The sequence below is a fragment of the Plectropomus leopardus genome, chromosome 17 (assembly GCF_008729295.1).
Source record: "Plectropomus leopardus isolate mb chromosome 17, YSFRI_Pleo_2.0, whole genome shotgun sequence".
Classification (NCBI taxonomy): Eukaryota; Metazoa; Chordata; class Actinopteri; order Perciformes; family Serranidae; genus Plectropomus; species Plectropomus leopardus.
The window spans coordinates 24,331,353-24,345,690 of record NC_056479.1 but is presented as its reverse complement, the minus strand read 5'-3'; the positions used below and the strand labels follow the sequence as shown (position 1 = coordinate 24,345,690).

The 14,338-nt window shown below is 37.5% G+C and overlaps 1 protein-coding gene across 1 annotated transcript; it reads right to left on the bottom strand.

Annotated features, from left to right (window-relative positions):
* Window positions 1–1,417: 1,417 nt before the first annotated feature.
* nubp1 (nucleotide binding protein 1 (MinD homolog, E. coli)) lies at window positions 1,418–11,090 on the bottom strand. Its single transcript, XM_042505704.1, has 10 exons — window positions 11,016–11,090; window positions 9,189–9,293; window positions 8,554–8,687; window positions 7,442–7,510; window positions 7,280–7,312; window positions 7,093–7,183; window positions 6,835–6,989; window positions 4,057–4,167; window positions 2,467–2,653; window positions 1,418–1,979 (listed from the first exon to the last, which is right to left on the bottom strand). The coding sequence occupies exons 1-10, from the start codon at window positions 11,044–11,046 to the stop codon at window positions 1,927–1,929; spliced, it is 969 nt and encodes a 322-aa protein (XP_042361638.1). The 5' UTR covers window positions 11,047–11,090; the 3' UTR covers window positions 1,418–1,926.
* Between the last annotated feature and the right edge of the window lie 3,248 nt (window positions 11,091–14,338).

Genomic DNA, 14,338 nt, shown 5'->3' with positions numbered 1-14,338 from the left:
GCAATAGTTTTGTAACTTTGACAGAATAATAATTAAAGCTTATTTCATGTTTGGTCATTTATTTCAAAAATCTGAGAAAAAACAAATACATCACACAAACCAATGTGTTTTCTAAAACAAGTGTGTATGACAAATTAACTTTAATCAAAACTTATATTCATGCTGGTTGAACAACTGAGTTGTTCAACCAGCAACTACATCTGAGCTGTAGATCTAGTCAGTGAAGAAGATTAAATGCTGGTACATTTAGCCTTAAGTTTTAATGTTTGAAAACCTTTTTTGAGGCCTGCACTATTTGGTCAGTTGCACCGAGCTCTAAATAAGAACATAAAATTTTCTCATATGCACAGTTTGCGTTTTTTAGATCAAAGCTATCTATGTAGATCCCCAAGATTCAAGCATCCTTTGAAAGGTTAACATATTGCATCTCATTATTTCAAATGTGGAATGAATACAATGACTGACTGATTGGGTTTAAATCCCAAAGACGGTACGATCATTAGACTTTCTGTCCCCACTTACAACATATTCACTTTAACCAGAGACTATTAAGGTCTATAGATCCACAAACACTATTTGGGGCCGCAAGATGTCCTTGTAGGAAATGGTTAAAAGTCTGACACTACTGCTTGATTTACTAGATGATCAGATTTAACTTCCCCAAATAGTGTCTCCCTTACTACAGCACAATCTCTACCTCTTTTCATTTACTAAAGGAACTAACTGGCTATATTTGGTATCTTTGGATGCACCACGACATCCACAGGAGACAATATGTGTGTATAATACATAATATAACATGTCTTCATGACATGTGGGGCCCTACCATTCTGAGGCTCTGGTACTGCTTAGGTTTCCTACTGTAATTCAGCATGAAAGAATAAGCTCCAGTAAAAACATATTTGAGACACTGCTGCACTGAAAGATATGTGCCTTTGTTGTAATGAACAGGGGTTTGCTTAATCCAATGCTTAATGCAGTCCCATCCTGCTGCTATGACCACCAAGGGCCCTATTTACATTATAAATCATACCATCACCCATAATGCACGGTCTGAAGTGCATTTAGGTGAAATTAGACCAGGTTTTTGTTGGTCAATGACGCAGTCACTTTCTGTCACCTCAAAATAGCATGTGCCAACAATGCGCCTAACCACACCTCATTTTAAGACAGGCATGGACACACCGATTGGCATAAGCATATTTGCTACTTTTACAACATGGGCGCTGGCCGTGAAAGTGATAACTGTGTCAGTCTGGAACTAGCAATGACAGCTATGCTGTTCGCCACATTGTGCTGGGTGTGAGATAGGGCCCCAAATGTGTATAAATCCACAACTAAAATTAGTCCCAAAATAAATGCAATATTCACTCTTGTTTGACCAATGTCTAAAAAAAAACCCTACAGGGCCAAGCTGTTGTAGGCATCTCTGTCTCTTTAAACCTCTTACAGTGAAGCTGTGTATTGCTGACATTGTTAAGAAACAGTACAACACATTGTTGGATTTTGGTTGTAACGTGGGATTTGTAAGACAATAACATCAACAAGAATATTATCAGCTTTATCCTTTAAGCTAAACATTTTAAATAGCCTTACATCAATCACTGATTATCCCTCAGAAATTCAAAATTGTATTTATCTCATGTCAAGTATAAAAATGTTATATATAGAATATCCCCAGAGTGGTGGTTTGAGATTATTTGGATAAGTCCACCCAATATTTCAGATTTTTTTGACTCCTCAATACTTCGAGCACCTCACCAAAGTGTTGAGATAATTCTGGCAGGTTCTTGTGAATGTTGCATTATTAATGACATTAGCTTTTGTATGTGTGTTTCTTTTTCAGTAGTTAATTATTTCTACCACTCTCTCATCGTGTGGTCTCTCTCAGTGCTCTCGTCCATTATAGCCCACGTCACAGTGAGCTCAGGCGGCGCTCTGCTCCTCCGTCACCCGGTTGGAACAATAGTCTTTAATACCTAACGGAGGAGAGAGCAAAACCAGATATCGATGATGAGGATTTTAAAGGACACAAAGGATAACATTTGTAATTGAAGATCTGTGTGTGTGCGTGTGTGTGTGTGTGTGCGCGCGCGTTTGCTTTTTGTTATCTGCCTTCAAATGACTGTGAATCATGTAAACCACATTTGATTCCTCAATACTTTAATCTCTTGTGTTAAGTACGGAGATTGAATTTCGATCTCTTCTTCTTCCGCTTTGGTCGACTGCTTCCCATTTACAAAGTGATCACTTCTTCTTTCATTACATTTAATCGGGAATTGGGACGTCAAGCAAAAAATCTAGTCATCAAAAACAACGAGGGACTTCACTGGAAGCCATGTCTGTCTGACTTCCCTTTCTCTGGAATGTAATGAAATCTACAATATGATGTGAGGTGGCGAAACATCTGAGACATCAAAGATGATCGTGCATGCGTGTTGTTTTGTATTCCTGTAAAACACTCACTCTGCACAATATTCTGGTAGGCCTTAGCAGCAGGAGAGTCAGGTACTACATTCAGGAAGGACCTGCCCTCGTCGCAGCTTCGTGCTATCCGCGGGTCCAGAGGTATCTTTCCTAACAGGGGTAGATCTAGATCTGCACACATTCGCTCGGCGCCCCCGGTGGTGGGAGGGAAGATCTGTGAGATGTTCTAAAAGAGAGAGGACAAAGAAAAATCAGTGTGTGGACTTTCAGATTTTATAATCTGTGCTACTCTGTACATGCTGAGTTCAGGAATGGAAGAGTGGAAAACTGACCTCTATTGAAATTTGTAATTTATTTATTCAAGAAGGGACAATGTACATTAATCCACATTTAAAATAATGTAAATGCACATGAGTTAGCTGGGGAGCAAGTTTTCATCGTAATAGGCATCCTAAAATAACTTAAAAAAATCCATAATTTGTTTCATTGTACTCAGTTTCATCAATACCATTTTAATATGACAGAAATCAATGAAATCACGGTGTGTGGATGGTTTCATTGAGAAAACAGTGACACATCACGTTACTTCTGTTTAAAAGTCTGACTTTTAAACATCTAGTTTATATCCGATACTGTGGGAATCACAGGACACAGCGTATAGCGTTCTCAGCTATTTTTAGGTCACCAACTGAAGCGGTTTGTTACTAAGAAAGGCTTTTTTCCAAGATGCAAAATCAGTATTAATTTTACTACGACAAAATAGTTTCTTGAGGATGGTTCACGTCTAATCCAACAGGCTTCTTCAGTTCTTTTTTTTTTAATGTTAAAAATTAATTTGGAAGACACAGGGATCAACAGGACCCTCTGTTGTGGACCCATGAAATAAATCAACAAAAATAAAGTGACTAAACTTTGACTAAAACCTAAAGGCCTATATATTTTTATCAGATTAAGCTTAAAACTACATTAGGTGCCAAAATTAAGATGCACACATGCTTAAAGCAGCAATTTAGCACTGAAGTTGGGTTACTCATGAGAGACACATTAAGAAATTGGTGGTCAAAATCATAATGGCGAGGCTGAAATATCAGATTTTTAGTCCCTAGTGTGAGTCCAACTCCAACAACACTGCATTTCCCATAATGCAACATAATGGCATCTTTCAAACGCCACATCCCGAGCTTGGAGCGCAGGCTTTCTGTTGTAAGATTTCTGCATCCAAGCTAAATCGGAGATTACTGTGATGATGTCACCACGGGATGGAAAATCAGTCCTGTCACATCCAACAAACTTCAGTTTCTATAATTTATTAATATTTTCAAACTCCAATCATCTAATATATTACGTGTTCTGCAGGGAAGAGGCTGATCCAGAAGCCACCCACCAAGAATACCAGAAAAATTCAACATGATGAATCAAAGAAACACACAGATCTTGGTTAATTAATGGGTTAACGGGTTGAGCTGCATGCTCTTTCTGTGACTCACAGTCTGTGTGTCACACGTCAGCTTGTGTTTTGATCTAATTCAGACTGCAGACTGTATTTCTTTTGCTATAACAGATGAAGTGACAGCTCTGTGGTCGGGTCGTGTTTTCTTCAGTGTATGGGCGTGTGCATCTGTCAATCACCTTGCATGAAGGGCAAACGAAGCCACTCATGTTCTCCACCACTCCGATGATCGGCAGCTTGACCTTCTGACAAAACCGGATCTCCTTTCGCACATCCTGCAGTGACACCTCCTAGATAGTGAGAAACAGAAATAGAAAGAGAGAAAGAGAAAGCAAGATGAGAGGAAGAGAGAGAGGCAGGGAGGAAGCCACAATAAAGGTGAAATGAGCAAATGTTTTTGCTTCAAAAAAGGGGAATAAAATATATTGCCAAGAGGAATGGAGCATAACTAATCCAGCTCCAGGCTCTCAAGATGGTTTGAAGAATATAAAAGGACTTTATTTCAACGGGCTAGAAACATTAAAAATACACCAATGCATATCAGTTTGCGCCTTCGTCAGGTTTTAATGTATTTTATCGTTTTCCCTTCCTTCTTCAGAAGTGATTCTCTTAAAAAAAGCAGCTCTAACATGAAAAATGTGTTGAAACATTCGAGTGTTTTAAAAAACAAATCTTTTCTTTAATTTCAAAAGATCAGCAGCTTTACACTTGATATTAAAGCAGACTTGCTGCTTTGTTTGAGAAATTTCCACCTTGTGTGTGGTTAGTTTTGGTTAAGTGAGAGCAGAAGGAATGAGGAAGTGATTCCACTGCTGTCTGACCTCACAGGCCCCGGCCTATTTTAAGTATCAGGAAGTATTTGCTGAGATCAAGTCTTCAATCAAAGACACAAAAACTTGATGGATACAGGGAAATATAACCTAGAAACAAAAGTTCATTGTTACAAATATTGTACAGAGGTAAAAGAAATGACAATCTGTTGCAACACACAGTCAGCTCTGTCTTTATATTGTCTGTATGTTAGATCATATGGGTTAGTTTACAATATGTGTGCATATATTATAATAGGCTAAGGTGGCATTATCTTATCAGGTGTGAAAGAATGTGAAGTAAGAAATTAACTTCCTAGCATTGCTTTGTTTAAGTGTTAGTCTTTCAAATCAATGCACAGTTTTAATACCATCAATAGATATTACATAATGTGCACCTTATAAGAGGACGCTGAATATAAATATATTGGGTGCATTTTTGTTTTTCTCACAACTGTTCTGTAGTTCACGAATGGTCTTGCTCACATTTTGCTGCTTCTGTTGTGTTTTGTATAAACAAATAACCTCTAAAGTCACTGGATTACAATTTTATATGGTGCTGTGACAGCTTGTGTAATCACATCGTATCATTTGCTTTTTATGTGTTTATGATAATATAGCATCCTCTGTTGGTTACCGTGTAGTAGTAGCATTCTGCAGCATTTGTCTTTTAATATCACTGTAAAAAAGTGAGAGGGACACGACAGCTGTGACTATGATGCACCGGGATTACTTTACTGCCGATAGTTCTCCTTTGATTATACGACTGTTGTGCAGTTAGAAAACAAATCTAGAGGGAACATCACGCCCACTGCATACACTGTCTTCAATATCCCAGAAAGAACTTTCGTATCTGCAACATGTTTACTGCTCCAACATTTTTTGGGTTATCTCTACAATACTGACACAGTAAATACAGTGTGGTGAAGTTTTAGGCTGAGAGAATTCTTCTGTCTCTGTGTAGCAACTGTCTCTTAACTACAACATTTCCCCCCACGACTTTCCATAAACCCCCCCCACAGTGGGCGGTGGTGCTGTATTTGGCTGTTAGCATGTAGGTGGAGAGACGAGCGGTGATGGTCACAGCCGTAATCAAAGTGGGGGGTTTTCCAGTTGAGATAAAATGAGATTCCACTCCTTAAAAACACGCTGAAGTACTTTGCATGATGGACTCTTGTGAACTCTCTCTCTCTCTTCTGATTGTTGAATACTGTAGACACAAGTTCTGTCTTTAGGAACATCAGAACAAAACCTAATGTTGACTGCAAAGAATACATTGTCGAGAATAATAGCATTGTAACCGTGCTAGCACTATCCCAGTATATTTCTCAAAGGGAGGAGGAGACACCAGTTTCCCCCAGCAGCACTAACAGCACTGTATAATGCAAAGCAGCTGCATCTATGTTGCGTTTTGAGTAAAGGGTGCTATTCTCTCATTTTCTGTCTGTTAACAGTGTTGCAGCTTTTAGTGTGACTGTCACTATCGTTATTACTAATTAGAGTTACAGATAAATGACGGGCTGAACAAACAACTCCAGGTGGTTCAAGTTCATTCTGGGAAATGTAAGAACTGATGAACAAGTAGTCAAATCAGGTGGAGTGAAAATGAACACAGAGGTGACATTTGAGGGCGGAATTTCCCTTTAAAGTTGCTGTAAAAGCCATTTATGTACAGGTTATATGTGTGAGCATTTGTGTGCATGCGTGCCAATTTCCTAATAACCAAACTTGGGAAAGTTAGTATAAAGGTATCTATTAAATTTACCAATAGAAGTGGGAAATATCTGGCAGTTCTGGACGGTTTTCTGTGCGATTTTGTGTTTTTCAATCTGCATGTAAGATTCCACCTCTTGGATTCCCATCAGTTTAAGAATGTTTAAGAAAAAAAATTCATTAAACTATTTAGCAAAAAAAAAATTTTAAAAAGATGTTACCAATTATTTTGAGACTTTACAATGCAAGGTCAGAAAAAAAAATCATAAAATCTTACTTCCCATGTGTGAGCATTTTTAAGACTTTTGAAATATTACTTTATGTCATTTTAATACCATTTAAGACCTTATTTTTAGATTAATTCATTCAAGAAGACATTAAGGATCTGCGGGGAACCCTGCTGTGTGTGTATGTGTGCGTGCGTCTGTGTGCTACCTGTGGTGTGGTGATGATGACAGCTCCATCCACGTGCGTGGAGCTCAGGTACTGGATGATCGACAGGTGTTCATCAGAGGTGCCAGGGGGCGTGTCCACGATGAGGTAATCCAGTTCCCCCCAGTCAACATCCCTCAGAAACTGCTTAATCATTCCTGATTTTAGAAAAATGCAACACAGGTTGTAGTGGTCTGACATTTGGGAAAGTTTTACACACACACACACACACACACACACACACACACACACACAAAATACCATTCTTCTTGGGTCCTCTCCAGATCACAGCATCATCGGGGCTACTGAGCAGGAAGCCGATAGACATGACTGCCAGGTTGTCATCCACATACTGCAAAATAAATACATAGACACATTTATGATACGTCCAACTTTTTAAAAGATAAAACAATAAAAAATTAGAGCAGCATCGTTTGAACTGACTCACCACAGGAGACCAGCCTGAGCCGCTCTGGTGAACCTGTGCAAAGACGAGAGATTACAGATCTACAGAAGTAAAACATCAGCATGATTAATGCCAAAGCAAAACTAACTGTTTCCTTCATAGTGTGTTTGTTTATTGCTGTTGACATTTCTGCCAAAAACTCACTTGTTCTCCCTCTAAACCCATGATCCGAGGGATCGATGGACCACAGATATCCACATCCAGCAGGGCGACCTAAAAACAGAGAGAGAGAAGGAAAACAGTGACCGCCTGACCTGATCAGAAATGTAGACTCGGTTTTGTAATCCTGTATGTAGCGGCTGTTTGTAAGCAAAAATCTAAATCAAACTTAAACCAAACAATCAAAGGGCCACTGATGCAGCACAGGCAAAAGAAATCCAGTGTACATTCAAAGCTGTTGTTGCGGTTGTCTTAAATATCCAAATACAAGTAAGCAAACAAACGAATTATGACCCCCGATGACTCTCTTGCTCTGTTAAAAATAACAAACCATTTTGCCCACCCAGGTGCATGCTGGTCCTATCTGCCTACCTATCTTTATAAACATTGGTGCCTCATATTTTCCAAATTACTACCACAAAAAATAAAAAAATATATATATTTTTATGTGGAAACTACATATGCTAAACAAAATAATAATAATAAAACTAAAATAATAAATAGCAAAATAAAACACTATCACTCTAAAACCAACATAAATAATGTAAACATCGAGAAAAATCAAAACAACATTTCTTATATTTAGAAAACAGCTAAACTACTGACAAATAAAAACAAAATACACAACTGTGTTAGTCTGATCATTGAAATAGTGCTACCTTTAGAAGATGAAGTAGTGAAAGACTGGAACGTGGTGACTTGTGAACTAGTGCGATGATTTGAGCAGTTAAAGTCTGTCATTAAAGTGAACTTTATGACCTCTTCATGAACTCATGTCTGCAGTGATCTATAGCGGTGTTTAGTTGATTTCCACAAGAAACAGAAGGTGAATTTAGACAATTTAGACTAGACCACAGCCGCAGAGCAAACAGCAAGAGACCAAATTATTTTGTTCCACACAAAACAAGCTTAAACACATTTCAAACCATGAAAGGCAAAACCGTCATGCAGTACCCCTGAAAAAAACATCAACTCAGAGGTAATATGTCTGAGTTTAATCAGATAGTTTGGTCGTCTCAAAGGTTTTACTTTTGAACAAACAGTTAGTGTCTCTGTGGTTTGTGCCCTGAAAATCAAAATGAAATTGAAAATATTACCTCTGTGGCGCTGTCACTGGCCAGAGCGTGAGCCAGGTGAGCGCTGAAAGTGCTCTTCCCCACTCCTCCTTTACCGGACAGCACGAGGATCTTGTGTTTGACCGTCGACAGCTTCTCTCCGATCTGCGCTATGGCTGCAGATGAAACAGTGAGAGGAGATGAAGACTCTCAAATGGGGCAAAACTGAAATATATGTGTTGATTTGTCCCCACAGCCATCATTGACATCAGCGAGTCATAGCAGTTATACAGTTCTGATGATGTAAAAGCAAAATTCAGTATTATTTATTGAGTATTTATTGATCTTTGCACTTTTAAATTTTGTTTTTACTGATGGTTCATTTCTCTTGTTTTTACTGATTGATGGTATACTCTTATTTTCATCTGGCTTTTATATATCTCGTTTAATGCCTTTTTAGTACTGAGCACTGTTGTCACTTTATCATGTTAAGCTGTTGATTGTGTGTGTAAAAAGGAGGCCGACTCACTAACTGTTTACTAAATCTACCTACGGGTATAAATAAAGTTACCTTACCTTTCACAGCTACCAACGTCTGGTACAATTTGAATCATTCCAATAATCCTTCATGTATTTGCTTAACTGTATTATAATAATAATAATAACATCAGTCTCACCAGGGTCGGGGGCCTTGGTGGCTCCGGAGGCACAGAGTTTCTGGTTGGGACAGCCCTGACATGACGACGTCTTTCCTGCTTGCTCACTTTGTGTGCCTGGGCAGTCTGAAAAGATTAAACACAGATTAGTTAATAGGGCAGTGTATTAGCAAAAATTTGGTGATATGACACGTGTCATGTTCAAGCAATTCCATATATGGTGATATATTGCAATACTGTAAGGAATACTGCAAGGAGATATATTGAGGAGATATAACACACTACAATATGCATAAAATGTTTACTATATTTATTTATTTTAACTTTTTATGCTATCAGAACAGTAGGATTTGCATTTTTATTTTTTGCAATCCTTGTAACATCCTATATAATAACAACTTTTTGTGCAGTCCTACACTGGGTTGTGATTCAGTATGTTGTACTATATAGTGACACTGTAAGGAAGGCAATTTATTGTGATTATCTAAAATTCAATTTTAGGAAAACTGTCACAGTATAAAGAGCATAACAACATATGCATGAAAAGGTTTACTTTTTGTGCAATCAGAACACTGGAATTTGCATTTGTATTTATCACGGTCCGGGTAATCTTAAACAAAACAGTGCTATTTTTCATGCAATCTGAGCAAAGCAAATAATATTTGCCTTTATCAGTAAAAAAAAAAAAAATGCTTGTAGGATTCTCTGCATGAACAAAGTAAAGAAATAAAAAAGTGTAAACAATTTTTAAAAAATCAATAGTGTTTTTGAGAATCTTTAGAGGATTGCAAAACAAAATAATAATATCTCAGTAATCACATGCTTGATATTTTCTTATGTGTGGCTTTTATTAGACCTTCTCAAGCTACTCAGAGCTCAATACGTGTTCTGCTTCTGGTTGCTGAAATTAACCTCGACATGGTTTAATGGTTTAATGGTTTTTTTTGCAAGTCTTTCTTTTAGATTCTAGTAGAGATGCAAAACATTTACAAATATACCAAATATATCAAGGTTAATTTTTTTGGTTATAAAATGTCACATGAGGCATCTTTAATATTTCCTTTTGTTGGAGTGGCGCAACCATAAAAAAAACCCTCAAATTCCTAGGTTTGGATATTTAACTCACTTTAAATATCCTACAGCTTCAATAAAGACATGAATAAGATGATTTTAACAACATTAAAGATGATTAAACAGAGAATTAAACTAAAACTGGACGTTTGTGAGTTTAAATGTAATTTTAAGGTGAAGAATTTTATAATTATATTCATGCAATACTGCAGAACAATTTGGCTAAGTGAAGTATGTTAACAGTAAATAGCAGATAGTAACTGCTGTCATTTTTCACACTGATTCTAGAGGCTCAAACCTGTGTCACAATGACTCAGCAATATTTAAGCGGTGTGGCATTTCATAAAACAACCATTTTAGTCCTGTTTAAGTAGCACCTTTGTATTTATTTATATGTATTCGAGCAAAAATTGATCAACTTCTGCTTTGACATAAATCCGCTGCCATTTATCTAAAGACTGTCAGCTTACTAACCTCCTCAGTAACGGCGTCACTGACCTTCACAGACGATTTCTGTCCACATTTATCTGAAAACATGTCAAAAGTACCACTCCATGTGCACGTTTAATGATAGTTTAGCTAACTGATTCCCCGCTAGGATGTAAAAACTCTGAAAACAAGCTAACAGGAACATTTCAAGCGCAGTGCTGCCAACAGCAACAGTGACACGTTTGTTTAAAACCGACCACAACCTTTTAGCAAAGTCAATATTGCGAATACAGAATCGGCTATATTGTCTTAATGTCCCAAAATATTTGGGATATTTTAAAAACTTACGCTCATTAGCGTTATCCGGTACGTCTGACATCTTTACACGAGTGTCCTCACCTCTAAGTCTTCCCCCTTCCAAGGTTCCGGATACGCACAACACAACCTCGACCGCGCAGTAGCTTGGATAAAGTAGTGCACTAGAATAAACAAAATAATAATGAACATATCTTTTAAAGGGCTCTGGTATAAAGGTTCCTGCCAAGATGCCCCTCCCCCCAAATTTTTACGAAAATAAAAATATAATAATAATTATTGTGTGATGTGTATGTATGGTTGCTATTTTTTTGTGATTTTGTGACGCACTTTTCGTGGACGGGAAAGAGGAAAAAAAATTCCTCTAATTCCTAAGACAAGTATCTCAAATGATTTTGATACTGTTTTTATATCGTGTATCCTGGGTAATATCCATCAAACTGCAACATAAACAGCACATTACTTGATATTATTATATATCCACCGGGCTGTGGTTGTGGAAGTTTACAGTTAGTCTACAAAATATCTGAACACGAACCATCTATTACATAAACGAGTATTTTTTTTAATCTACAAAGTTTCATAAGACTCATTCAAACCTTAGCTGCCTTATTTAAAGAAGAGTACCAAACAAGGTCACTGCAAAACTGATTTATATTGAACCAAAATGTTGCTACATTATATCTAAATGTTGATATCTAAAATTCTTCCCAACTTTTTGGGTGTCATTAAGTTTGAAAAGTATTTACTGTTTCTGATCATTAAACAATATTTAGCATTAACTGAGCGTCAGTATTTCTCAGTATTGTCTTTAGCACAAATAAAAATAATAGTAAATAAAAATCAACCCGAATTAGCAGCTTAAGTTAATTAATGTCTTCATTAATGTATTTAAGCTCTGGTGACTGGCTGTGTCCACTAGGTGGTACTGTTGAGTAATAACAGCAAAAGTTAATGTTAGTTATATATACACATACACACACACACACACACACACACACACACACACACACACACACACACACACTCACTCACACACACACAGGAAAAGAGGGAGACAGAGAAAGAGAGCTGCAGGGAGTTATGGCTTGTATTCAAGTTTCCTATAACTTTTAATCAAAGCTGCTTGAATAAATAGATCTGAGTTCATTTCTGACGTTCGGTTTCATTAAATGCACATTCTATTGACTGCAAGGTTTGCTGAAAAAAAGTATTTTGTAATCAAGCACATTCTATCTGATATGTTACCATAATTTGCGTGTAACACAAAATAAAGGTGAGTATTTCACCGGACCCCGGTGAAGGCCAAATGCTGAAATGCACTGGTCTTGCAATGAAGTTGTTAAATTCTACAGCATTGCTGGAGACACCTTGGTAGTAGTTTAAGCTGTTTCATAAACCCTCGCTCTGCTAGTTCAGAGATTCAGGGGGGCCTTAAATTCAATGGGTCCCAACATCCTTCTTTTACAAAGAAAGAAGAGAGGAAATGTGTTGCATATATTGTTTTGTGGGTCTTTCTCACCCACAGTTTGTTTCTATTTGAATAAATTTAAACTTTGTGACCAAGTTGTTTTATTGGCTCACGGTCATTACGGGAAAAGCTGATTGGTTGAAAGAGTATCATTTGTCGGCATCTGCAATCGAAGAACTAGGAGAATTGTGTGTGTGTGTGTGTGTGTTACCCTTCCCCCAATTGTTTGCCCTGTCGAGACTGTGAAACGTGATATTTTCTTTGTGTTGGCCCATCCGTCATTAACTGACAAACGTATTCACACAAACCTTTAAAAAGCTTTATTCACTGCTGTTCATCACTGCTTTCTGGTACACGGTAGGCTGTTAACCAACAGTTGGCCCGTGTATTAAAACTTCACTTTCTTGCAGTGTTGTCTGGGCACTGATTTGAGGATAAATATTGTCCAAAAGAAAAAAAGGAAAATAAATATGACATCAAAGAGGATTTCAAAGATTGTAAAAAGGCATTCAGAACAAAAGGAAATATATAATAGATTAAAAAATCACATGTCTGGTGTGTGATGGCGCTATGAACTTGTCTCGGACTTGTAGATGCAGATGATGCTGTTATAGATGGACATTGAGATGGAGATGTTATTGATCAAAATTCTTTGAGTGGCACATCGGAGAAAATGTTAAAATAGATAAAAATAGACTTCAAAAAGAGAGCCTGGGATAGACATTGAGAGACATATACAAAGACATAAAGAGAGGGGTGCAGCACAAAGAGCAGGAGAGCAAAGACAGGGGTGTCATTAGGTGTGTAATTGGTCCCTCAAGGCTACATGAAAGTCTAAGCAGAGAAAAACAACAGTGCAGCCGGAGACTTTAGTTTGGAGGAGTAGTTTGTGAAATGGCTATAATGTCCTTCCTCTTTCTCCCTTGCTACCCCTCCCATCCCTCTCCACACCCTTTAATGGAAATGCTAAAAAGGCTCAATTAGCTCTTTGAATGGAGAGAAAAGACACTCAAAGCTGAGATCACCCTGTGTACAATGCTCTGCTAGAATACAGGTAGAAAGTAAAGAAATGAGCACACATTGAAAACACGACTCTGGATGTAAAGTAAACATTTTTTTCTTCAGAACTTTGTGTTGAAATGTGCACAACCTGAATGCAGGGTAAACCTGCTAAAAACCCTTCCCTTTGCTAGTAGACCAGAGCCGTGTACAAAGCTCTGCAGCAGATGAGGATGTCTTTCTGTTTTGTTGCTGCAAAACTAGTTATTAAACAGTAGAAAGCACGATGTAGGCCAATGAAAATGCTACAGTGGTTACTTATTTTTTTATATATCCTTTGGTCTCTTTTTGATGTTCAAGGGCTGCTTTGGTAGAAATGTCTGATATTTTTTGTTAACACGGCATTGTATCTGAAAATTGGTGCATTCGCTTTTACTGTGTTTTCAATTGTAACTTTTCCCATTACATATAAAAGCCAGATGTTAGCGGTTGTTTATGTGCAATGGGAAAGGGGCTTAAAGCTTGCACTAAACATATTATATCCTGTTTATTTAATTAATACAAAAACATTTTCTTATTAGCACCTATCCCAACCCCCCTAAAGATTCTATAGAAGCAGCAGAGAACTTTTATTTGATTGATGATAAAGACATGTCCTCCTTAAATTGATGCAGAAAAGGCGCACATTAGTGCATACAAGTTCATTAGATGCTGAAAATGAACTGGTAGGATCCTGAAAAGCCCCTGTAACAAAATCCCCTCATAGATACCTCTAAAACTACCATAAAACTAACATGATATATCCAAAATCACATGCTAACATTTGCTTATTAGCACCAGTGATCTGACAGGAACATAGGTGCCCAAAATTTCCAAATTTGCATAT